Source organism: Anoplopoma fimbria, chromosome 14, assembly GCF_027596085.1.
Source record: "Anoplopoma fimbria isolate UVic2021 breed Golden Eagle Sablefish chromosome 14, Afim_UVic_2022, whole genome shotgun sequence".
NCBI lineage: Eukaryota > Metazoa > Chordata > Actinopteri > Perciformes > Anoplopomatidae > Anoplopoma > Anoplopoma fimbria.
Window position 1 is genome coordinate 22,563,112 of NC_072462.1, and position 24,266 is coordinate 22,587,377.

Sequence of the window (24,266 nt, forward strand, 5' to 3'; positions counted from 1 at the left end):
TTGTCTTCTGAGGCTCGACTCTGAGAAGCAGTGAGAGGATATGTGCACATGTATGACAGCACACATTTTCGCAACCGGTCTACCATCTCTACGCAGTTCCAAAATCATTATAATTATCCCACACTGCCTAACAATGCCAATGGGCTGAAACAACAACTTTTTAGATGTGCAACTTATCAACAAGGAAAAGTCCAAGCACACAATGAGTACACTGATTTGCTTTACCACATTGCGTAGTTAATAACTGCTGAGACATTGTTCCTTACATTGCGTGGCAGTAGGCTTCTTGCAATGTCATAAGATCAAGTGAGAATTGAAGGATCCTATCACACAGAACTGTATTCTGAATAATCTTTTCTTTTTCTTTTTTTTATCTTTGCAGGACCTGGAGGTGACATGCAGTGGTGCTTCTCTCAGGTGAAAGGAGCCATCGATGATGACGTAGCTGAAGGTATGAGCTCTGCCTATAACAAGTATTTGTAAAGCACGGATAGGCGGAGTGTGAGACAGCAGATCAATGTCTACCAGATTTGTTTCATTCCCTGGCAGCTAGATATAGCTCAATATACCTGTGACGAGGCGTGATGCTTCACACTTCAGCTGTGCACTCCCTGCTTTAGGACAGTAACATGACTGATCTTAACCCCCTTAGCAGTCAGTTGACTTGCTTGCCATGTGTGGTCATCATGTGTATGACTAGAGAGTAGTTGCCATTTATAAAAGGCTCATTATGTTACACTTTTAGAAATTGTGCAGCTCAAATGTAACATAATTCTCAATGGGGCCACTCCTACATTAAGTTGTTACTCGTATCATACAGCAGCCTTTGTTTTTGTTGGAGCTGTGTGTTGAGGTAGTCTTAATGCAAACCGGTCTCTTCTTCCTCTTCTTCTTTTTTTTTTTTTTTTTTTTTTTTTTTAGTATGTGCTTTAGTATTTCAGAAATGATTGGTGGAAGAAAAAGCAGTCACAATGAGCTGGGTGGATGGACAGAGGTTATAAATATTATATCCATGAGTCTGAAGCCTTATCAGACACAGCAGAGAAGTTAATAATCCTAATAGACAGGATTTCTGGAGAGTTGTCACGGCATCAATAATTTCCCACTCCTTCCTTAAACAGTAGAATTATGTATGTAAGAATATATACTTTCTCTTGATTGTATTTTTTTGGATGTCATATTTAGCCAGCGATGCAAATTGCCAGGTAATTATAGGTTATTGGAACACGCAATTCTTTTGAGTGTAGTCTGTTGTTGCAAACACACAAAGGTTGGCCATGCAGCTGGATTCTAAACAGTGACAAAGCGCTAATCGTCTTTTTTTTTTTCTCACAAAGAAATCAAAAAGAACCGGAAAAAGGAACCAAAACAGATAAACTATATCGCTAAAATCCTAACCATACCCATCCCTACCAACAGTAGAGTGACAGAAGAATTGTACATTATCCTTGGCCGACATTTTTACTCTCACTGTTGTTGATTTATGCAGCGTCCTCATACGAATAGAGACTTCCATATACCATTAATATGTAATGCGTTTTAGTAATGCAGGGAGTTGCTTTCCTGTGGTTGTGAGTTTTGTTTTTACATCTGTGATGGACTAGCAACACATTTTATACAGACGTTCATGGTTGCCAGATAATAAAGCCTAATGACTGTGGTCTTGACTTCTCCTCTCGTGCCAACATGAGGTTGACATGTTCAGCTTTTTGAGTGAAATGTGTCCCATGACATTTGTTACATTTGTGCTTGATCCTCTTCAATAATGATGATGATGATGATAATAATAATTTAGTTAGTTGTTCCTTAGTTGAAGAGCGATTTTAAGTATGTCCTAAAGTAGCATTGCTACTAGTTCAAATATATTTCCCACTACTTTTGGCCTTAGGGGGTACAATGTTCACAAAGGCCTCCTACTACAACCTTTTGCAGCATTGTCCTTCTGCTCCAGCGGGTAACAAAGGGTTAAATAAGTATGTATGTTTGTGTGTTTGAGCGAGTCTCCGTTTATAAAGCAACATACTACTGTTGGGGGAAACGTGTAATGCGGTCTTAAGAGAAGGGAGGGGGGGGGGAACTAGGTTAGTGATCATTTTCTGTCTGCTCTACATACTCCGACATCCTTCTGCATCTCTGGCCTTCACGCTCGTCCATCTAGTGCTCTCTGAATCTACACAGATAAATCCAGGGTTAGTTAGGATTAACTGAGTGGCTCCTCATTGTCTTTAGTATTTGCCCTCTGTACAACAATTTTAAAGTCACTATTACATGTGCAAGTTGAAATGTAAAAATGTTTTTTTTTACAGCGGACATCATATCCACAGTCGAGTTTAACCACACAGGAGAGCTGCTAGCCACAGGAGACAAGGGTGGCCGTGTAGTCATATTCCAGCAGGAAATAGAGGTACAGCTACAAGTTTGACTTTTATTGACTTTTATTACCACACATTATTCATTTTAGATAAAGTTATTCTAGAAACTATTCTGTAGGCAAAAGCATACAGAGGGACTACATTCTCTTACCAGGAAGACGTTACTTCATGTCTTTACACAGGCAATAGATGATGGTTGCTATATAAGTGTTACAAATGTTTAATACAGCTAACTTAAACCTGTAGTGTGACTAATATACAAAAGTAGTGGTCGGTTCTTATTTAAAAGATGGTTCTCAATTTCGAACGCAACTTAATAAATATGCAGGCATGCTAATTGATCACCTTTCGACACAATTCGCCGTTGATGCCCTTAATGAGTTTACATGCCTGAATATAGAACAAATATGGTCATCACTGGCTTGTTCTTGTCTAACGTTTGCTCTTTTTGTCTGATATTTTGCCCGTCACACGGGCAGAATAAGAATCAGCCTCAGTTCCGGAGCGAATACAACGTTTACAGCACTTTCCAGAGCCATGAGCCTGAGTTTGATTACTTGAAGAGTTTGGAAATAGAAGAGAAGATCAACAAGATTCGTTGGCTTCCTCAGAAGAATGCTGCTCAGTTCCTGTTGTCAACTAACGGTAAGTGTGTCAATTTAATTAAGCACACATACCCAGATATTTAACAGCAATAAGTTGTGCCTTTAATTTCAAATTCATAAAGCTGACATTAAAACCATTATTAACAGAGAGACTCAAAATAGACCCTTTCACACTTGAAGGTCAAATGTGAGCTGGAATTTAAATGTCAAAAAACGTAATGAAAGTTTTCTCTGCAAGACTGCAGAATTCCCAGAAATCATCCTGGTAGTTTAAATAATGATGAGTAATGATTTCTGCTGTCTACCTCAAACACAATATCCAGGCTCTCCTCACTTTCCTTGGACCATAATACTACGTATGAAGGCATTTCACACAGTCATCACATAGAGGACAGAGAGCACTGTGCAAAAAGTTATTACGCGTTTCTGGTTCTGTGCGTGACAGCGGCTTATGGGCAGATCAAACGGCTTCATAAAATCTGTGGCTATAGACCAGCTACTTGAAGTCTTAAATTTGATTTTTAAATCAATGTCAAAAGGCACTAATAAACCAAAAACTCAACGATCACTGGAGAATTAAATTTATCAGAAATATGCAACTTTGATAAATTAGACAACTGAAGTGTAAAAAGAAAAAAAAAAACACCTCCTGAAAAATTCCTTTTAACCTTTTTTATGCAAAGAGTGATTTGTTATTTACATGTTTATTCTCGTCTTTGACAGATAAGACAATCAAGCTGTGGAAAATCAGTGAACGAGACAAGAGACCAGAGGGCTATAATCTCAAGGAGGAGGATGGACGCTACAAAGACCCCAACACCATCACAGGACTGCGGGTCAGTCCCTGAATCCAACACAGCAAGACCAAAGTTTCGCCCTAGAACTGAAAATATTCTCTACATATTAATTTGATACTTTGTAAATTGAGAGAGCGGTGCTGCCCAATTTAGTAGTAGTTTGCTTCGTGAGGTAATGCAGACTGGATTTCATCAACCATCAGTATAACCACGGGGCAGGTGATCTGAGCAAACCGGTTATGTGGCTACAGTTATTCTGGCTGATCACACCGGCTCTTACTAGGCTGAACCTGGGTGAAACTATCCTGGCGGTTTGCTGAGATCAACAAATGATAGATTAAAAAGAATCATATAGGAGTTAGTTTTCCTGCCCAAACAGGAACAGGTGTGGCGAAAAACGACCTGAATCATTGAACAGCACAAGCTAAATGTTAGTCAAGCACTGTCTCTATGCTAACATTCCTGAGATCAGCCAAATGAACTGACCACACCTTTTGTGGGTGTAACATAGGTGTGTGTGGTGGCTTTAACTGTGGGTAACTATTAATGTGCATCTACCCACGTAGTAGCTTTGTATGATCTATAAAATCTGAATTGTTATTCCTCTAACTTGGAAAAGAATACCATAAAATACAAATCTGACAAGCTCTGATTGAAAATATCAAACATGGGTGTGTAACGAGTCAGAACGAGGTGTGGCGTCCTTTTCTGTCGCTAACGGCAAAGATAACTGCAGATGTAATTTGTGCTACTACAGTCTCGTTGAGCTAATGTTTGGACTCCATTCTGTCAGAATCATGCACTAGCTGTGTGCATAGTTATCAATGCATTCAGCCAAAAGGCTCACGTTTTACACTTCATGGTTTGCACTTAAATTTAAAGCAATGCTATTCAAGTTAAATTCATTCATTCATTCATTCATTCATTTTCCGTAACCTGCTTATCCAGTTAAGGGTCGCAGGGGTGCTGGAGCCAATCTCAGCTGTCAATGAGCGAAGGCAGGGTTCACCCTGGACAGGTCGCCAGTCTGTCGCAGGGCTGACGTATATAGACAGACAACCATTCACACTCACATCCACACCTACAGGCAATTTAGAGTCTTCAATGAACCTTAGCTGCATGTCTTTGGACTGTGGGAGGAAGCCGGAGAACCCGGAGAGAACCCACGCTGACAGGGGGAGAACATGCAAACACCACACAGAAGGTTGTCCAGCCCGGGAAATGAACCCGGGCCCCTCTTGCTGTGAGGCGACAGTGCTAACCACTACACCACCGTGCAGCCCTCAAGTTAAATAAATTAATTAAAAAAAAACAAAAAAAACATTGTTCACACTGACTCTGCATTCAGCTAGTGCGGCAGTGAGAGATTTCACATCTTTAATTTGCTTATGACCTGTGCAAATTGCTTGTGTATTGATTTTTAAAAAGGAAGCAATCTGTTTGTTAGACTGAAAAAAGTGAAATTAGAGAACGTGTTAGTGCTTTCCTTTTCATCTAGATAATTGAATACATAGACTACTGCGTGACACACAGTCCACATGCTCTGGTAATGAAAGTCTACGAGCTTTGTGACGGACTACACGTGTGCCTCAAGGAGATTTCGGAGCTTCACAATGTATTCCTATCTTCATTCTGAGCTTCAGATCATGTCCCTTTTGTTCTCGTCTCAGGTACCAGTTTTAATACCCATGGACCTCATGGTGGAGGCCAGTCCACGGAGGGTGTTCGCCAACGCTCACACCTACCATATCAACTCAATCTCCGTCAACAGTGACGATGAGACCTACCTGTCTGCAGACGACCTCCGCATCAACCTCTGGCACCTGGAGATCACCGACCGCAGCTTCAGTATCCTTAAATACATGTGGGCATTTCAATCCATGAAACTATTGTCTGTATGTGAGATTGTCTAACGCCAAGCTGATCGATGTCAAGAGTGAGCAAAAACGTTTTGTTATTTTCATACAGCCCGATATGTTTTCATCACTCGCCATGAAAATGTTAACAAAATGCTAAATGCAGACATCATCACCCAAACAAAATTGCTATGATTTTTTCAAAGTTTGGTTTAGGAAATATTTGCACTATACACATGATCATGCATACTTAATCCAGGTGAGGCACTGTCCTAATCACTCAACAGGTTTTTTCCCTAACCCTGTGCTCTTTTAAGACATTGTTGACATTAAACCAGCCAACATGGAAGAGCTGACGGAGGTGATCACAGCAGCAGAGTTCCACCCTCTTCACTGCAACACCTTCGTCTACAGCAGCAGCAAAGGAACCATCCGCCTGTGTGACATGAGGGCGTCGGCGCTGTGCGACAAGCACTCCAAATGTGAGTACCCACTTTGGTCCCCCTTTTTTTTTTTTTAATCACCATTCCTCGACAGGTGGCTTAAGAACTGAATTCATTAAGCTAAGCCCCCTGATCGTCATTGAACTACACTCCATCTCATTCTTTATCTTTGGGCGATAGAGGAGTTTCCCATTCACAAACAATCAAGGATTTGCACACAGCAGGGAGACACACAGTAATGATTGTTTACATAGGCACTTGCCTAAAACTAGTTAAATTACTGTTTAGAGGTAAATTTCAATGTGGTGGACATTTGTCAGCTCTAGCTAGCTAACATGACGCACATTCTAGAGAAAAGGGCAGCTAGTAGCAGTGATAACATTAACCTAGACAAGTAGTTCCCAAAGTTGTTTGCCTTGAGGACGGGTCATGGGTGCCGCGAGATGTATTATACCATTGTTTGTTTAACATGTTTGTCATTGTACTCCTCAACTATAAGCTATATTTGAAGAAACTGATCAGCAAAGAATTGATCACAGAGCCTTTACAGACCTTTGGATAATTTATTCAACATTCATAACAAACAGTTGGTGCGGAGCGACTGTCAGACCGACCGGTTGTCATTTCAAATCCCAGTGCCCGGATTGTGCAAGTAGTTAATATACTGGCACCCATGAGGGTGTCTGTTGTAAAATGATGTGTGATCAGGTGCATTGCCATCTTGAAGCAGCAGAATGGATTGTGCCATTGACCAAAAAAAAACCTGGTCAGTGGCTCAGGATTTTCCTGCTATTTAAATGCTGCATTATTTATATTGAAAGATGCGCCTGAATAGGCTGGTCCTAAGCATTAAACACGTTTCTTTGCACCAATTTATAATGGAAATGTTTTCATTTATATTAAATGAGCATTTAGTGTGGATTTTAGGGGGATCCATTGCCAGAAAAGAAACATGATATAAATAAGTGTTTTTATATAGTGTATATTCACCTGAAAATAAGAATGTTGCGTATTTTATACCTTTTTGAATGAGGCACTTATATCTACATCTGGAGCAGGTTCTCCCACAGAGCTGGCTGCCATGTTTCTACAGTGGCCCAGAATGGACAAACCAAACATTGGCTCTAGATGGGGCCTTTCACGTTTTTGCATTAGCCACCATAGTTCTCCTGCAATCTGTAACTGTTGCTAGATGCCGCAAAATCCTACACACTGGCCTTTTAAGGACCCAGACACAACCCTTCTGTCACACACTCTTCGGGCAAGGCTTCCCCACACAGGTTTTTTTCTGACAAAATGTGTCATGATGTGTCTATGCATGCTTTTTTTTTTACGCCTTAACTAGGACACTGCAGACATGGCTCTGTCTGTGCTCAGCGTCTCCTATCCTCATCCCTCTGTGTGTACGAGTGTAGACTTAGTTTCTGGTGCCTCTCCCCCTAAACTGCTGAGTTTTGAGGCTGATCAAAATCTTCTTTTTTTTTTTTTAAAGCCAGGAGCGGACTCACTTGATAATACACTGGTTAACTAGCAAAAGTAGAGAACCCTGTCTATGCTGCATTCGGACTGCATTTCCTCTTAATGTTTGTATCATGTTCCATTCTCTTGTCCAGTATTTGAGGAGCCTGAAGATCCCAGCAATCGTTCCTTCTTCTCTGAGATCATATCCTCAATCTCAGATGTGAAGTTCAGCCACAACGGACGCTATATGATGACCAGAGACTACTTGTCCGTTAAAATTTGGGATCTGAACATGGAGAACAGGCCGGTGGAGACCTATCAGGTAAGACTGACAAACTGAAGCACAGTAACTATGTGTGAAGTGTAAACAGGTTATGAGCAAATTTTTCATTAGCAGTTAGCGCTGCACTTTGAGAGTCTTTTGTCAGTGATACTGTGATAACAATAGCATTAGGGACTGGTTGTTTATTTTCAGTGCTGCACAGCAAATGTTTTTACCACACCGATAAAGATGTGTTTAAAGTCAGCTTCCACACCACCTAAATTGACCCTTAACAGAATTTAACTTAAATAATTAAATAGATTTACCTAAAATTCACCTGGGCTTGTAGGCTTCACATTTTACTATTGGGAGATACTTTTTCCTCTTTTAACCTTGTGTCTTGATTAAGTTAACATTGTTCAAAAGTCAGATGATATAATGTTAAAGTTTCAACAGAAATTACACTAAGGTAGTATTTAATATAAATTGTTCATGTGAATTTTATACACTAAATATAATTGTATTTGTATTTATAATGTCTAATGTTTAAACTGTGTTGAAGATATGCTGCTAATTCAAATGAAAAAGCAAAGATCTCCTTTCTAAATAATGGCCACACCTTGTTTTCAATCGTACTTGTAATTCCACATAGTGACCACATGGTGGCACCCGAAGTTTATGGTTTTGCTGTGCTATGGCCTTTTTATAGACTGAAATTGGTTCCATTGTGGAGGCTTCTAGATAACGGTAAAACACACACACAGCTGGCTAATGTGCATAGTGCGATGCTCACAGTGGTGTGCAAGTCTTTTGGAATCCCCTTCACACCTGCCTCTGATCCTTACAGGTCCATGAGTACCTGAGGAGCAAGCTGTGCTCGCTGTATGAGAATGACTGCATCTTTGACAAGTTTGAATGCTGCTGGAATGGAAATGACAGGTGAGGACATGCAGGGGGTCTGAACTAAAAACACCTCATGAAAAAATGCTTTTAAGAAGATCTTTAAAGTAGCACTTGCTTTCTTTGTTTTGTTGGTGCTGCTTAACTGTGTTTTGAAATATGACGTCATGATTTTTAAGTTCTTTTATATTTTATTGGCGGTGTCTGTAAATTAGAGCAAAGCTCATAGTCTTATAACTATTAACTGATATTCCAATGGGCTCATCGCGAGGCCTACTTCTAGTTGAAAAATTCTGCCTTTTGGCATCTGTCCGATTATTTAAAATAAATTAAACTTTTTAGAACTGTTGGTGATTTTTGAAAAAAATGCATTCATTTGTTTGAAAATCAGTAGCATACTAATGGTGCATTTACATTAAGCCCAGTTCTCAGATTTTCACTTGACACACAAAAATCTTTTGCTAATGGACATTATTCTAAGATTGTTCATGTTAAAGGCTCACACCTTTCTAATCCCCCCCCCATCAGTGTGGTGATGACCGGCTCGTACAACAACTTCTTCCGGATGTTCGACCGCGGCCAGCGGCGGGACGTAACCTTGGAGGCCTCCCGAGAAAACAGCAAGCCCATGCAGGTCCTGAAGCCTCGCAAAGTGTGCGCGGGCGGCAAGCGCAAGAAGGACGAAATCAGCGTGGACAGTTTGGACTTCAACAAGAAGATCCTTCACACTGCCTGGCATCCCCAGGACAACATCATCGCCGTGGCGACGACCAACAACCTCTACATATTCCAGGATAAGGTGAACTAGAAGTGCGGTGAGCTTAACGTGAGATCTGGCGCGGGTGACGTCATGTGTGCCCCCCCCTCCCTTGCAGCCTCATCCAGGGTGATCTGCGGTAACGCCGACAACCAGCGCCCCCTGTCCGTCGCAACTGGGTGACCAGACTTTGCCACTTTGTTCTAGATGTGGACAGAGGAAGCCTCGCTCTTGCCCATCTTCAGCCTGTTCGTGGCAGAGTAACGCCTGCCTTGTTGTTTAAGTGATGTTGTGCCAATTCCTCCCCTGTCCCCCCCCCTTTGGTATGGCTTTTTTTTTTTTTTTGGGCCAGCCCACCTGCCCTTTTCTTCCCCTGGGGTAACATGGGTAAACAAGTTTAATTTCCTTAAAATTCTGAATACAGACACGTTTATTTTTATAACTTTCCCCCAATGACCCTGTGATAGAAAAATGAAAAACACTTAATTAGTATGTCCCCTTTTTGTCCTGTGCCATTGTAGTGTTTATTTTTCTAAGAAAAAAAAATGCCACTTTTTGTTTTTTGTTTTGTACACACTTTTTTTTATTAATTCATCTGTTGTACTGTCATAGTATTCTTTAATTCTCTTCACATGTCTCCCCTCACTCATTAAACCATGCGTACTCAACAGTCACAAATGAATGCACGCAGTTTCCCTCACTCACTTGCCGCTCACACATACAGGACAGCAGCACCTCAACGGTTGCCTACAGGAGTTTGAGAAGCACAGTGTGTTTTTACCAGATTGAAAGCCCGGCCCAGTGAGGAGTTGTCCCCGCTCACTGCTGCTGTGCCTCAGACTCTGGGGTGGTCAAATTGGTCCAGACTTCAGAATAGATTATTATTATTTTTTTTATTGGCTCTATGCCTTGTCATCTTTCGTTCCTCTTCCTCCTTCTGTTTGTGTTCGACAATAGTCAGGTATAAAAGATAGCCTATTCAAAGATAATTATTATAATTGTCATATTTATATTAAAGAAAAAAAAGTAAAAATGTCACCAGATTTGTTCCGTCCCATTTTTGTGAAATGAAACTGGACCTTAACACGTGTTTTTGAGTGATCTTGAGTATTGTCTTCCCATGGTGCACCACATCTCCGAAGCAGTACTTCACAACAGGGAAAAAAACTTTTTTGATTTGACACTGGACTCTTGCTGCACCAACTTAAGTACTTGGATGTGTTGTAAGTTTAAAAGAAAACATTTGAGGCATTAAGTCACTTAATGTGTTTGTTTAAACTACTGCAGACATTATTACTGCTACTTTATGTGCTGGTACAATAAGCTGCACAAGGATTTGCAGCAGTTGATGTCTCCACACGTATTTAAAATGTGGACAGGTCGGACTATGTTGATGACTAGTAATGTATAACTACAATTTTAATCTATGACAGTGAAGATAATAAAGGAAATACTTTTTGCACCCTTGTGACTGCCTGCTCGTTGATGACAGCTCATCTCTGTTCTCTAGCTTTATCTAATGTCTTATTGATGTTGATTCCTCTCATGTAATAGAGAAAAACTATTGTAAATCAGTTATAAAATACCCTAAATCCATGTTTACACTATAATCGTACACAGGTCCAGCAGATTACACTGATTAGAACACCTTCAACTGGAAAGGAAACCTGGACTGCAATGATTGGGAGCAGCTGGTCGGTTTCCACCTGGACTGGTGTGAACCCAGCTGTGATAGACCATTGAACCCAGCTGTGGTCTGTCCCTAATGGGAGGAAACCAAAACCATTGAGGGATTACTGCAGATCATCTGTCCTGTTGGCTGCAAACTAGACTTCATCAACAATCGACGCAGCTCATGCATGTCAGAGCGGATGTGTTTTTGTTTGTTGTTTCTTGCTTGTTATGTAACTCCTGTCGCTCCGGGACAGTGTGACGTCATCACCCTGCGCGGTTCAGCTGAGCCAGCCGCTCTCTGGAGAGCAACGAAGAAGAAACACACGGAGCAGGCCAGCTCGGGTCAAGAGCACTATCTGTAGTCTGAATGTGTGCAGGTAGGGTTGCTCACCAGACACGACCATGTCCGCCGCCGTGACTTCCACAGACAGCCACGGTAAGACTCCTGTAACAGCCTGTCTAACAGCCTGTCAGTGTGTGTGTGTCTGTGAGGAGCCGGTCGGGGGTTTGCATGCGTCCATAATACGTTTATTGAGTGTTTTTAATCATTAAATATAGTTTATTCTCCCAGTATTGTCTTGTTTCCCCCCCGGCGCTGGGCTGCTCTGAGCGCTGTGTCCAGTGTTTATTGACAGTGGAGGAGCCAATGGGGTTACTGCAGGCTTGACTGACAGGCGAATAAGCCAATCAGCGAGTCCTGCGAGGAGGTAGAGGCGGGACTAAGCTCTGTCAACAAGAAAGAATGGGGGAAGAGAAATGTGGACCACTCTATTATACATACAGTCAGTAATATCTAAAGAAATGCACTACTGGTGTAGATATCTAACGTGTATAACCTCCTTCTTGATCTTTTCATTTTTTAAAAACCTTTTAAAGTTGTAGAGGGTCTCTAAATATATCAGACTAAATTGTCATTTGTCAATGCCTCATTTCATGTGTGTGGAAATGAATCACCTGGACATTCATTTGTTGAAATAGAATACACTACATGCAACATCTCTTTCATAAGCCATTTGAGAAAACAAAGGCCTGTTTATGAACCCTGCTGCACTGAGTCATGGGGTTACTGAGAACTGCTGGGGTGAAAAAAACACTAAGGGGGTCCCTGAGTTGAAAAGCTATTTATGGCCACAGTGACAAGGGGACAGACGTTTTGGACGGAAGGGGGAGGGGGTGTTATAGCAGTTATTTAAAGAGACACATGGATTGTTTTTTTTTATAGGATTGGATAGCCAGTGATGCCAGCAATTAGCTGGTGGATCAAAACAATATTCTAACCTGGCTCACAACCGTAAATGTATTCAACAGCTTGTCAGCTTACATGAGGTGGAAAGCAAGCAACAAGTGTTACTATGTTCAAAATTGATATTCCTCTTGTATACCTTTTTAACACAGTCCATCTTTTTTTCTCTCACTATATCTACCTCTTATGGGGCCCCATATTCCCCTGCTGACTGAGCCAGGAATAACCTAAGTTATGAAGTGAATGATTCACAGCAGATTGTATTGACAGCATGGTACACCAGGACATATTAGGCAGTAACGGTACGTGCTGAGACACCACTTTAGGGACAATAAGACCCTGCACTGATGAGATGGAGAGGCCTGCAGTGTCAGTGTGCTCTGTTATCTGAGACTATGTTATTTCTGTAGTTCTCACACCAGAGTCATGTTTATCTAATACCTGGTATCTTCAGGCAAGAGGAAGCTCCCCCCCCCCTTGTCTCAGCCTCAGAACCAGTAGATCACACACTGCCTCTGCTTCCTCTAAACCCACCCAACAGCTTATAACCAGCCCTGTGGCCCGAATGTTCGGGAGCTCCAGCGACACGGCGATGTGGTTTTGGTCCGTGGAGCAGAGACAATGGGCTGTCGCCAGCAGCTTGGCTCGCAGTCTACTGTGTAATCCGCAGGATCAGTGCAAGTGCTGAGTCGAGGCCGGTTCCATGTGGGGAAGGGGTGGGCTTTCGTTTGGGTAGTGGGGATAACTGCCCTGATGCCTGAACTGTGAAATTCGGTCCCCTGAAAGCTCATGTGGACATGGTGTTTACTAACTGTTATGCGGTCATGTGACCTGCAGGAGGCCTTCCTCTTTTATTTTATTTTAGTGAGGACAGAAGGAGAAAGTGATTTTTGAAGAGGGATATTAGTGATCCCCCCCTAAAAATTCTTACCCTTGCTGCCCCTCCTCTATAGTTGTAACTTGCAACCAACCCCTGCCAAGCCGTGCCTCTTCAGCTGCCAGTCGATGACCAAGTTCACGTACAAACAGGGTGGGCATCATATGTCACAGTCAAGTTCCACTAGACACCACAGCTCCCACACAGCCGGGCATTTACTGCCCTTTCACCACACAGCAGTAAATAGAGCTTTACTCATGGACTCCACTGACAGAAAGGTTCAGACTGTCTGTCTTGTTGTCACTTTCCCAGCTTAGGACCAGGATATCCTTTTGACACCTTTCCTCTCTTTCTCATTCACCCCTCCTTGAGGCATATCGGTTATTGCGCTGAGCAGGATATTGGTTTATTGACATGACTTTACACTGCTCCGTCTTATCAGCCGGCCCAGACTCATGTATTTGGATATGTTTAAATGAAACAAACATTTTGTAAAGTAATGCAAAGCTATATATCTAATATTCTTTACTCATGAAGTCCAGCTCTTTTACATAAACTGAGTTGAATGACTATTTTGTAGACCAGTTTGCTGCCTTGCCAAATAGTTAAGAGTTTGTGTCAATACCTTAAGTTTTATCATAATATCATCTGATGATATTAAAGTAAAAAATGGAAGTAAATTAAAATAATAGCACTTGGAATTAAAATATTTTGTTGATCTTCTTGTTGCAAAGCGACGATGCATTATAAATGATGGTGGTTAGTGTTTTCTTGCAGCTGGAAACAGTGCACTGGTGGGGATTGGGACATAAAAACAGTGTGAAAATAATTTCAAATCCACCTTTTAAAAATGAGTATTTTTTGTTTTGGTTAAAACCACAGCATTGAACATTCGCAGCACTGATGATAAGAACAAAAGTTTAATGTTCGTCCGTTTCTTCCCACAGGGTCCTGGGTGGAGTTGGAGATGAACAGAGGCACAGCTGGATCGGCCCAGTCGGCCTCCACGGCCCCGGGCCTGCTGCCCCTCCCTCAGGTGGAGGAAGAGGAGGCCATGGTGGGGGGGCTGGAGCATGTCCCATCCTCGTCCTCGATCCACAACGGAGACATGGAGAAGATCCTGCTGGACGCCCAGCACGAGTCAAGCCGCAGCAACTCCTCCTGCGACAGGTAGTGTTAGTGGGGAACTCCACCGGTTTCACACATCAGTTTTTTGGGGGTGTTGTAGAAAGACCTTTGTGGCTCCAGAGGAAGAAGCTGTGTGAAGTCTGATGAAGGTTAATTACAGGGCTGTAATTAGAGAGAAGTGGCTCAAGGATACATTAACTGCTACTGGGACAACACACCCACATCTCCAACCAAACCGTCTGTGGTCAAATAGTTACATTATGGGTAAAGTAGGCACCAGCTTTTTAACTAGGAACAATATTATTATTATTATTATATAAAAAAAAGAGCTCTTATTCTGCTTCATGGATTTAGATCCTTAAAAAAGTGCAGTTGTTGCCCTGCTGAACCAGACCTCTGGCCTCCTTGTAGTTGTACCTGTTATTGAAAAAAAGAATTTAAATGCAATTACATAATTAGACTGCATAAATAACAGAAAAAAAGCTTTGAATGTTTATTTAAAAGTATAATAAACCATATGTAGATATTCAACTCTAGTCTTTTCTTTAGCTATGAAACTCACCAAATAAAAGCTGTTATAATTCCTTTTGTTTCTAAAATTAAATGCAGAGAAGCACACATGAATTCCCCCTCAATGTAAAAGTCACGAGTTCTTTGTTTATACCAGTCTGTGTTTATAGTTGTGGAAGATTTAGAGCACATGGTGGAGTTGGTTGCTCGGTTCTAATGTTCCTCTTGACTTTCACTCAGTGTAGAGCTTTCTGCTTCTAAGAAGTTTAATTTGATTTCAAAGCCAACAACAAAACCACTTCGATGCTGTATACTGAGATGATAAAAAGCCTTGATTTGATATAAAGCTCGAGAAAGTTTAGAATCTGTATTTCAACAAAACGTTGTCTCCATTTGTTAACAATGCCTCTGTAAAGCTGTGAGGTTATAAAATACATAACGCAAAATGAAAACACACACCTGCCCCTCTGTTCCGATGGCTAATGGTAGAAGTTAATTAATGGAAGTTGAATGTAGTGATTAGCATATAAGTGCATGTCATTTTAATTAGGTTGCACAGGATATATATATATATATATATATATATATATATATATATATATATATATATATATATATATATATATATATATATATATATATATATATATATATATATATATATATATATATATATATATACAGCTTTTACTGGTTAAGATCAGTGTCAGCTGTCAATAGTACATTTTAACACAAAAATAACTTGTTTTTCACTTGCAGGTCCCACACAACTCTGTCTTACGAGTGTAACTGTGACTTGAGGCGTTTATTGAGGCTTCAATAAACAGTGAATACCCTTTTTATGAGAGGCACATAGCTTCTAAAAACACTCAACCTTCTGTAATATTCCAGTGTGAAATTAGCCCTTTAATCAGGGGGCTTCCCTTTGGCAAGTGATCTCTTAAAGTGTTGAGTCAGCGCTGACCATGACTTGACAGCTGACTCGGCTTCTTCAAATTAAAATGACGGCTTTTTTTTTTAGCAGCTTGCCTTCCTTTTTATTGACTATGTGAGAAAAATACCGTGTGTGTGTGTGTGTGTGTGTGTGTGTGTGTGTGTGTGTGTGTGTGTGTGTGTGTGTGTGTGTGTGTGTGTGTGTGTGTGTGTGTGTGTGTGTGTGTGTGTGTGTGTGTGTGTGTGTGTGTGTGTGTGTGTGTGTGTGTGTGTGTGTGTGAGATCCGGGAGGGCTGAGATAAAGCAGAGCTTGTCAACAGAGCCGTGCAGTCAGTGAGTCAACTGAGGATTTTTTTTTTTTTTTTTTTTTTTTGAGAACACAAGAGCAGTGTATCAACAAGCTGCCCTGAAATAAGCAGGAACGCAAACATCATCACTGTGCCGTGTTAACACTTTTAGGACAACCAGAGGGGATAACACTTTTAGGACAACCAGAGTGTCATATTAGGCAGATTTAATTACATGTTTTCTTTACTTGTCCTGCCAAGACACACACTTCGTCAGAGTACAGGAGCAGTGGGACTGTACTGCTGGGTAAACATCCTATACTGTCCTAGTTGAGGTGGTGTAACGTCAAGCTGTTATGAAGACTCAAATGTGCATGGAGTCATACAACTGGAGTGAGACTGAAATAATAAAGGACAATATACAAACAGAATGACTGTCATGTCATATACATACGGGTTAGTATAAGCATAACAAAGCAGGCCTGGTGCTCATGACATGCTACATTGTTTACTAATTTCCCCCATTTTTTAACTGCAAATTATGAATTGAGAATTTAAGTTGAATAAGTACATCACAGTCATTGGAATAAACTTCATGGATGAATATCCATAGGAAGCACCATTACATTTCCATTAGAGTCTTCGGATAAGCTCTTGAACAACAATATTTCAACTTCCAGGAAACGTATTGGCCCTACTTCCTGGCAGAATAGATTAAACTCAGGATGAGATTTGTAAGCATTAATACCTGTGAGTCATCAATGATTATTGTTTTTCTTTGCGATTCATTTGATTTAAATTTTTTCTTATTAAGTGAGTAATTGCTGAGTTTATTAAATGTCTTTTGTCTGAGCAACCACCAAAAAACGTAACATTTCAGATGGTGCAAAATTGCCCTTCAAAACCACAACATATGTTTTTGATTAATCACTTGTCGATTATTTCATCATCAGAAATGCCTTTGATTTATTTTACGTTCCATGATTGAGTGACTGGTCTTAGCTATAACACCAAAGCCAGTAGGCACGTTACTCAAGTTAATACTGTAGCCAAAAGTCGTGATAGGCGAAATGTTGGTTATTAAAAAATATATTCACAAGGAGTCATGAGTTGGCCTCTGATTTGTCCTTTTTTTTTTTTTACTTTTTCCCCCAGCCCCCGCGGCCCCCAGCCCCCAGGATGACGGGCAGATCATCTTTGACGTGGACGTTAGCGGGAGAAGAGACAGCCAAGTAAGAGCTTGTGTGCCTCCTGAGGTTCTTTATCAGTCGGTTGTCATGGCAACCCCAACCACTGGCCCTGAAGTGATGTGATGTGTGGGTGTACATGAGAATGACAACTGCCGTCTGCCTTTAGTTTCCATGGAGATAACTGCCGCACCCCAAGGTAGTTCTCCAATCAGAGGGTCGGTGGTTCGATACCCGGCTTCAGCAGTCGATGTGTCCTTGGGCAAGACACTTAACCCCAAGTTGCTCCTGAAGGCCATCGGTGTGGACTGGATGATGCATGTTAGTTAGAGTCTGATGGTGGCACCTTGATGGTAGCCTGTCATCAGTGTGTGAATGGGTGAATGATATGTAACATACTACTGACTGTAAGTCGCTTTGGAGAAAAGCCTCTGCTAAATGACTGTAATGTAATGTAATGTAATGTGGATTTCTCTTTATTTTGCCCCAGCCTGTGTTGTCACAAATACTTTCACTCAAGGCCGTGTTTGTTAAATGACGTCTGTGTGTGTGTTGGTGTCTTCAGTCAGAAGAGGACGTCTTGGACAAGGAGAGGGACATGGACATCCTGATGAAGGACGCAGACTGGGTTGCCGACTGGTCTAGTCGACCGGAAAACATTCCCCCCAAGTGAGTCTCACACTCGGTAAACAGCAACGTGATGTTTCCATGGCAACTGGACACGCACAGCTGCTCGTTAGTCCAGAGAAAGTGGTTAGTCATTAGCGCTATGAAGTTGGTCTAAAGCACAGATGTTAAACCAGCTGCCAGAAAAGAGGGTTAATTCATGTAAAAAATGTAAACTTTTTTCATCTAAAGACAACTAACAATAGATGTTTTTGGCACATACTCATGTCGTGGTGTCTAAAGCGACTGACATTTTTTGGCAGGGAGTTTCATTTCCGTCACCCTCGGCGCTCAGTAACACTAAGCATGAGGAAGACCGGGGCCATGAAGAAAGGAGGAATCTTCTCCGCCGACTTCCTCAAAGTCTTCATCCCCTCGCTGCTGCTATCACACATCCTCGCTCTGGGGCTGGGGTAAGAAAACAACCACCACAGACAAGACAGCCTGACAGCAGTTTAATGAAACGTTTACATCATTTCCACATCAATTACGTTCATTTTTATTTTATCATTTGACTTCCTCCACCGTGAAAAGTTCTTCACATTTTTATATTTCAAACAATTTAACTAAACATAATGTTTTATTTTTAATAATATGTTTAGTTGTACGTAAAGGCCACTAAGGGGAGCTGTAGCTCCTCCCTCCCTTCATATCGGTGCGTCGAACTAGAGGCCGCACACCTGCTGTCAGGTAGTGAGCCCCGACTCCCAGGAGCCCTTTCTGCCGGTGATAACACGCGTTATAATAATCCCGGCTCCTCAGTCAGATAATATCACAGCGTGATGCCTCAGACAGAAGGCCCAATCTTGTACGTGACGCGGCATGCAATGAGTTTCATTAACAAAGCTAGTTGTCATCACAACATCTCTGTTGGCCTTTCTGGTAGTTTATAGGATTACATAATAAGTCACTTGGGGGCTCTCGCTAATATGGAGCTGTTTGTTATGAGAAAAAGGGCTAACTGTTTATTATTGGTATTTGTCTTAATTTCTAATTCTCTTCATATGAGATTTAGAGTTACTGACGTAGTGGCATCAGCTTCTGTCTATATCATCTGTCAAAAGCTATTGATTATAATCCAATGGCCTACTTCTAATACCATTAAAGGGGTGTGCTGCACTGCTGGGTGCTACTAAGTCCTGCAAGCTGGTCCTTCTAATGCTGGCTCTATCTTTCTATTAAGTCCCCTAAATACTATTTACAAAAACATAGGAACTGTATCCTGGACTTTTTCGAAAGAAAAATAAAAGCATGTTTCATGTGTAATTTTGTTGCACCCTCCTCTTTTTCTGCGATGTTTTAGTGGCATCTGACTGGAGAATTAGTGCCACCAACTGTTTCTCTCGTTTGCATAACTCCTAATATTAACATTTCGCCAATGGATGGAAACTAGGGGTGGGAATCACCAGAGTCTCCACAATACGATATTATGGCAATTGTAAACATGTCGCGATAAATATTGCGTCTTATTACCTATTTTCAACTGAAAGTGATGCAGGTCGACAACATCTGTTTTATGTAATAAGATAAAGTTTTCATCCAGTTCATCTCACTTCACTCCATTCCTAATAGCAATTCATGTTACCATTCACCCCTGTGAAGGGCGATGCCAACATGCACGCTGTTCTGTAACCTGCCTCCTGTCTGTGGACCTTCTCCTCCACAGGGTGTACATCGGAAAGAGGCTGACCACGCCTCCCGCCAGCTCGTTCTGAACCTGAGACTGAAGAAAAGTGCCTGAGGAGTGGCCACGAGTCGTCGGAGGAAGTTTTTGCTGTTGCGAGAAGAACGGCCGTCTCTTCTCCCCCTGCCCCCCACTCCCCCCCTTTCATCCCTGAGATATGTTCTCAGGAGAAATGCATCTGCCTTTTCCCCTCTTCATCTCCTCTCCTAGCACCCCTCTCCTCCCCCCCTTTTTTTTCTTGATCAGCTGTTCCCTGACTGTCTGCAGATATTCCCCCCCTCTCCCGCCTTATATCCTTCACTCATTTGTGTTCGCTTTTTCGAAGAATGAATAAGGTCATGTTTCACTCTACCCAGCGATTGGGTTTGATGTTTATTAACAGGTGGGTTTCCAGGGAGGGTCGCAGCATCAAACCAAACTCTACTGCTACACACTGCCCCTTGATCATGTAACAACAAGGGAGGACTGTTCAGTTTTAGATCCTACCAGAGATTGTGCCACCTACGTACTCGATATCGAAAAGGTTTTCGACCAAATTCTGCGTCGGCCACCAGAATACGAAAATGTGATCATGCCTTTTTGAAAGTAGCCATTTTTTTTGCTCAATTTCTTTTAGGTTTTTAATTTATTTTACAGTGGTGGTTTATTGGGCAGGTGTAAAGCCACCATAGTGGCCAATCCTAAACAACGAGCTCTCATGAATGGCTCTGGGGAAGTCTCTGGCTCGGTCTGCCAGACAGGACGGATTTACGTTTTTCACTCTTTTTGCAATGGAAACTAGGAATCAGAATCTATTCAATTCTGCATCTGAATGAATATTTTGCAAAGCGACAATAACTGGAAGTCAGGCTGTAGATGTGTGTCTTGCAGGCGGCGTGTCCCCCTCTATCTCCAACAGTATTTTACTGTTTAATAGCAGCATGGTGGGTTCTAGAAATGTCCAGGCGTCTGTCCAAACAGCCAGTGTCCACGTTGTCCTTCCACTGAGCTTCCTGGTTTGTCTATAACATATCTTAGAGCTTGTTTGCTCCTGACTGATCAGTTCCCACTTATTTTTACTACCGATAAGGCTGGAAAAGCTGGATATGACATGATACTGTGGTGCTTGTTTCATATCCAAAGTCATCAAAAAGCATTCAGTACCAAAAAGCTGAACATGACATTGGAACTTTCTTAATCGGCATTTGTTTTGAGGATGTTTGAGCAATTTTATTTAAAAGTCAAGTATTTCATGAAAGATGAATTCAATATGAAACAGGAAATAGTTGCCTTTTACTTTTGCCTTGCCTTTTTTTTTTTAACGCTGCTATCTTTGTATAAAAATGTGCAGTGGTGGCCGTTCCTGCTTTCTAACACTCCAACACGTTTGCCAACAGAAATACTGTCAGATGAAGTGAACTGACTACAGGGTGTGAACAGGTGATCCTCACTTTGACATTTGTCACGGTGACACTACAGATGTTCAGCTACTTGCAATCGGCCGAGGGGATTTTTTTTTTAAGAGGCTCTACTTTATGTTTAAACATAAGTACTTGTATGATTCAGAGGTCTACAGCATGATGGAAAGCCTCATCAGACATCCGCTTGACTGCACTATCTGAGGTTGGACTGTGGCCAGTTTCAAAGTGGACCTTCCATAGTCAGACCTGGGTCAAATAATATTTGATTTAGAAGTTCAGATCTCCTTGAACACCAATCCAGTAAGTAAAGAACTCCTAGAGATCTGATATTTAAGTTACTCAGGAGTAAATTACCTTTTTTTTTGTTGCTTTTCATTGCCGACTACTTTGACTACCTTTTCAAAAAATGCTGAATGATTTTTATGGTTGCTGCATTTCAGTGTTACATTTCACGCAGAAAGTAAAGAGTGCACAATAACTTCTATGAGCTCTGGCAGTTTTTAAAATCAGGGCTTGATGAGTGAAGGTATCTGAAAGAATCGCTACTTTACTTTTCTGCTATCGACATTTCCTTGAAGTAAAGTCAAATTAGCCGCTCTGTGAAACAGTTTTGCTGCAAATACTATTTGACCCCGTAGGTTGAGCCAGGTGGTCCTGGTATCTTTTTGTTTGCACACCCGCATCCAGACGATAAATACTAAGTGCTGGACAGAAAAGGATGTTAAAGACGGTAAAAATAGAATCCGCATGCGAGATAATGCAACCGAGAACATTTAATTGATAACCAAAGGTGATGTTTAGAGAGGTCTAGTTCTTCTTTGAAACATCAACGTTGGTAATCTATTGATCTACATGTTCATGGGAGAGTTATCTCGTAAGAAGACACTATTTCATCTGTCTTATCTTTTAGTTTTAACTCTTATGACAGACTTATCAACTACCAACAATGATGGGGTATGGTTTCCATTTCACATATGTCTACCTATGTTTGACAGCAGTATTCTGGATTCTTCTGTCCCAGCTTGAGTGTCTGTTTTTATTTTTCCTGATTTTTGCAGAAAGATTGTGAACGCACAGAGAAGGAGTCGAGTTTAAAAGTGTGAAGATAGAACCCTCATTGTTGATGGCAGGGCCTACTGTGAATAGGAAAATGGAAGGTGTGGAAAGAGACTTCCCTCAGGCTGCGATGCTCTAACATTAGTTACTGTAATGATGCGTTTGCTTTGATTTTCTTTTCTCCCACCACATTGGAAGAATTAATCAACATTTTGTCATTAAAAATGACCTGAATGAAGCTTTTTCCCTGAGTGCGAGTTTTTTTATTTTTTAATTAAGACAGTTCTGAATATATCCCTGTAAACCTGTTTAATACTTGAGCCTTTTAAATATTTATTACTGAATATCTTAATATTATTAGTAACAAACAGGAGAATTCAATCATGCAGCTAAATTCCAAGGTATGTAAACCTACAAAGAAAATAAAGGATCTTATTTTGCTAAGTGCTGCATTTAATTCTTACTTTAATGACCTTATTAATTGAAAATCATTTCCCCTTTTGTTGATGCTTAAATGTGTTCAACCTAATGATAATTTTCATGTTTTGTTCAGTAATTATTCAGCTTCTGCTTTGAAATAATGATAGTTGTAATTGATATAATGTATCAGAACTCAGTGATCAATGTCCTAATAAATGCCGGTTCTGTTTGACCAGCAGCCCAAAAAACCTACAATATTCAATTTACAATAATATGGAACTCTAAGAAGCAACCACATCTCAAAGTTATCTAAACAATACAACCATAAAAGTCCTTAGAGAGGACAGAAATATTAACATTTAGAAGAGTTTAAGGAAAGAGGTAAAAGAAAAACGCCCAATCATGGTTGCTGGATGTGTGTAAGTGTTTTGTTTTTTTTGGCTACCGGTTGCACATCGGTCGCCCTCAACCGTTGTGTTGGTCCCAATTCAAGTCTGCGCCTTCTTCAGCCGGTTAGCACACATGGCTGAGCCTTGACACATCGGGCTTCTCAGGAAATCACAAGAGGTTTCCCAACTCCCTGGAAATTCCTACGAACTCTGCTCGACACTTCATATGAAGAAGTCAAAAGAAGGAGAACATATTTTTTATGAAATGGATTTACGAGACAATGAACTGCTTAAACAATTACATTAAGGCTGAAGTGTTGTCAAATGATGCATTTCTGTTCTTGCCAATGGCACCACTTGTTTGGTTTGGGATTGTTTCTTATCTCTTGTTTTGCATCCATGTTTGTCCTAAGTTGCTCCCTGCTGTTGCAAACCTGTTTTCTTTAAAGCCCTTCCTGTCTAATATAACACTTCTACAAGTGTCAAGTTGTTCTTCGCAGAACATTCATCCCATCGAACCATTAACCTTGACCTGGATGTTTTAGCTGCTTGAAACCAGAGCAGGAAGACCTCCAGGAAGACGTCATGTCAGCGCTGACGTTTAACTGTTTGAAGCTGAGACGCTAAATGTCTCTCCCAGCAGTAAATCTGATGGCTGAGGAAGCACTGCACTCCAGTGGCAGACACTCTGCAGTGTCTTTAAAAATGTTTCCCCAACAATAACAATGGACTTTATTTCAACATGCATCAAGCAATTCAAAGATTATCAGTAAAATAATCTGTTTTTTTGCTTTCTCTTTGAAATGCAACATAAGACGGGTGTATCTATCACAAAAGCTTATTGTGGATTTAACTTGTTCTCATTGTACATTTGCATCAGGGCTTTTAGCAAACAGTCTTTTTAGATATTTAGTTTTGTTTCTAGCACAATAATGCACAATCTGTGGCCTGCTTTCCTCCAGGAACTGACTTTAGTGAAGCCATATGAAGAACATCTGCTCAGGTAATGTAGACTACTTTTCCCTTTTGTGTTGCTTTATGAAGCTTGAAGTTGTATTTTTTATTCATCACCACACTGGGGCTTCACCTCTGTTATTACTCTTCACTGGGATTTGTTTGCAAATGTCCTACAACCAGCTGAAGGATATTAAAGCTGGTCCGCTCCACCCCTCGACCTTATCACTTTCAACACATTATAGTAGGGTCTTAAACAGGCCCTATTATGCTATTTTCCGGGTGTATATTTATATCTCAAGATACAGTTTCAACATGTTTACATGCGTTAATGCTCATAATCCTCCTTGTTTTTCTCATCCTGGCTGTCCTGCAGCACCTTTTCTCACCCTCAGTCTGCTCTGA

The 24,266-nt window shown here is 41.0% G+C and overlaps 2 protein-coding genes across 2 annotated transcripts in view; both read left to right on the top strand.

The window, feature by feature from the left end:
• The window catches only part of ppp2r2ab (protein phosphatase 2, regulatory subunit B, alpha b), a 12,515-nt gene extending 1,606 nt beyond the window's left edge, over positions 1 to 10,909 (top strand). The window contains exons 2-10 of the mRNA XM_054611954.1: positions 383 to 451; positions 2,307 to 2,404; positions 2,852 to 3,017; positions 3,701 to 3,813; positions 5,445 to 5,622; positions 5,948 to 6,112; positions 7,687 to 7,856; positions 8,644 to 8,735; positions 9,225 to 10,909. Coding sequence (XP_054467929.1) covers positions 383 to 451; positions 2,307 to 2,404; positions 2,852 to 3,017; positions 3,701 to 3,813; positions 5,445 to 5,622; positions 5,948 to 6,112; positions 7,687 to 7,856; positions 8,644 to 8,735; positions 9,225 to 9,504 — 1,331 coding nt within the window. The 3' untranslated portion in view covers positions 9,505 to 10,909. The remainder of the gene's footprint in view (positions 1 to 382; positions 452 to 2,306; positions 2,405 to 2,851; positions 3,018 to 3,700; positions 3,814 to 5,444; positions 5,623 to 5,947; positions 6,113 to 7,686; positions 7,857 to 8,643; positions 8,736 to 9,224) is intronic.
• A 505-nt stretch (positions 10,910 to 11,414) lies between these two features.
• bnip3lb (BCL2 interacting protein 3 like b) lies at positions 11,415 to 22,336 on the top strand. The gene is made up of 7 exons (XM_054612256.1): positions 11,415 to 11,563; positions 14,195 to 14,417; positions 16,141 to 16,142; positions 17,261 to 17,337; positions 17,858 to 17,961; positions 18,222 to 18,371; positions 19,625 to 22,336. Exons 1-7 carry the CDS (start codon positions 11,530 to 11,532, stop codon positions 19,671 to 19,673), a joined length of 639 nt encoding a protein of 212 aa, XP_054468231.1. The 5' UTR covers positions 11,415 to 11,529; the 3' UTR covers positions 19,674 to 22,336.
• The last annotated feature ends 1,930 nt before the right edge of the window (positions 22,337 to 24,266 follow it).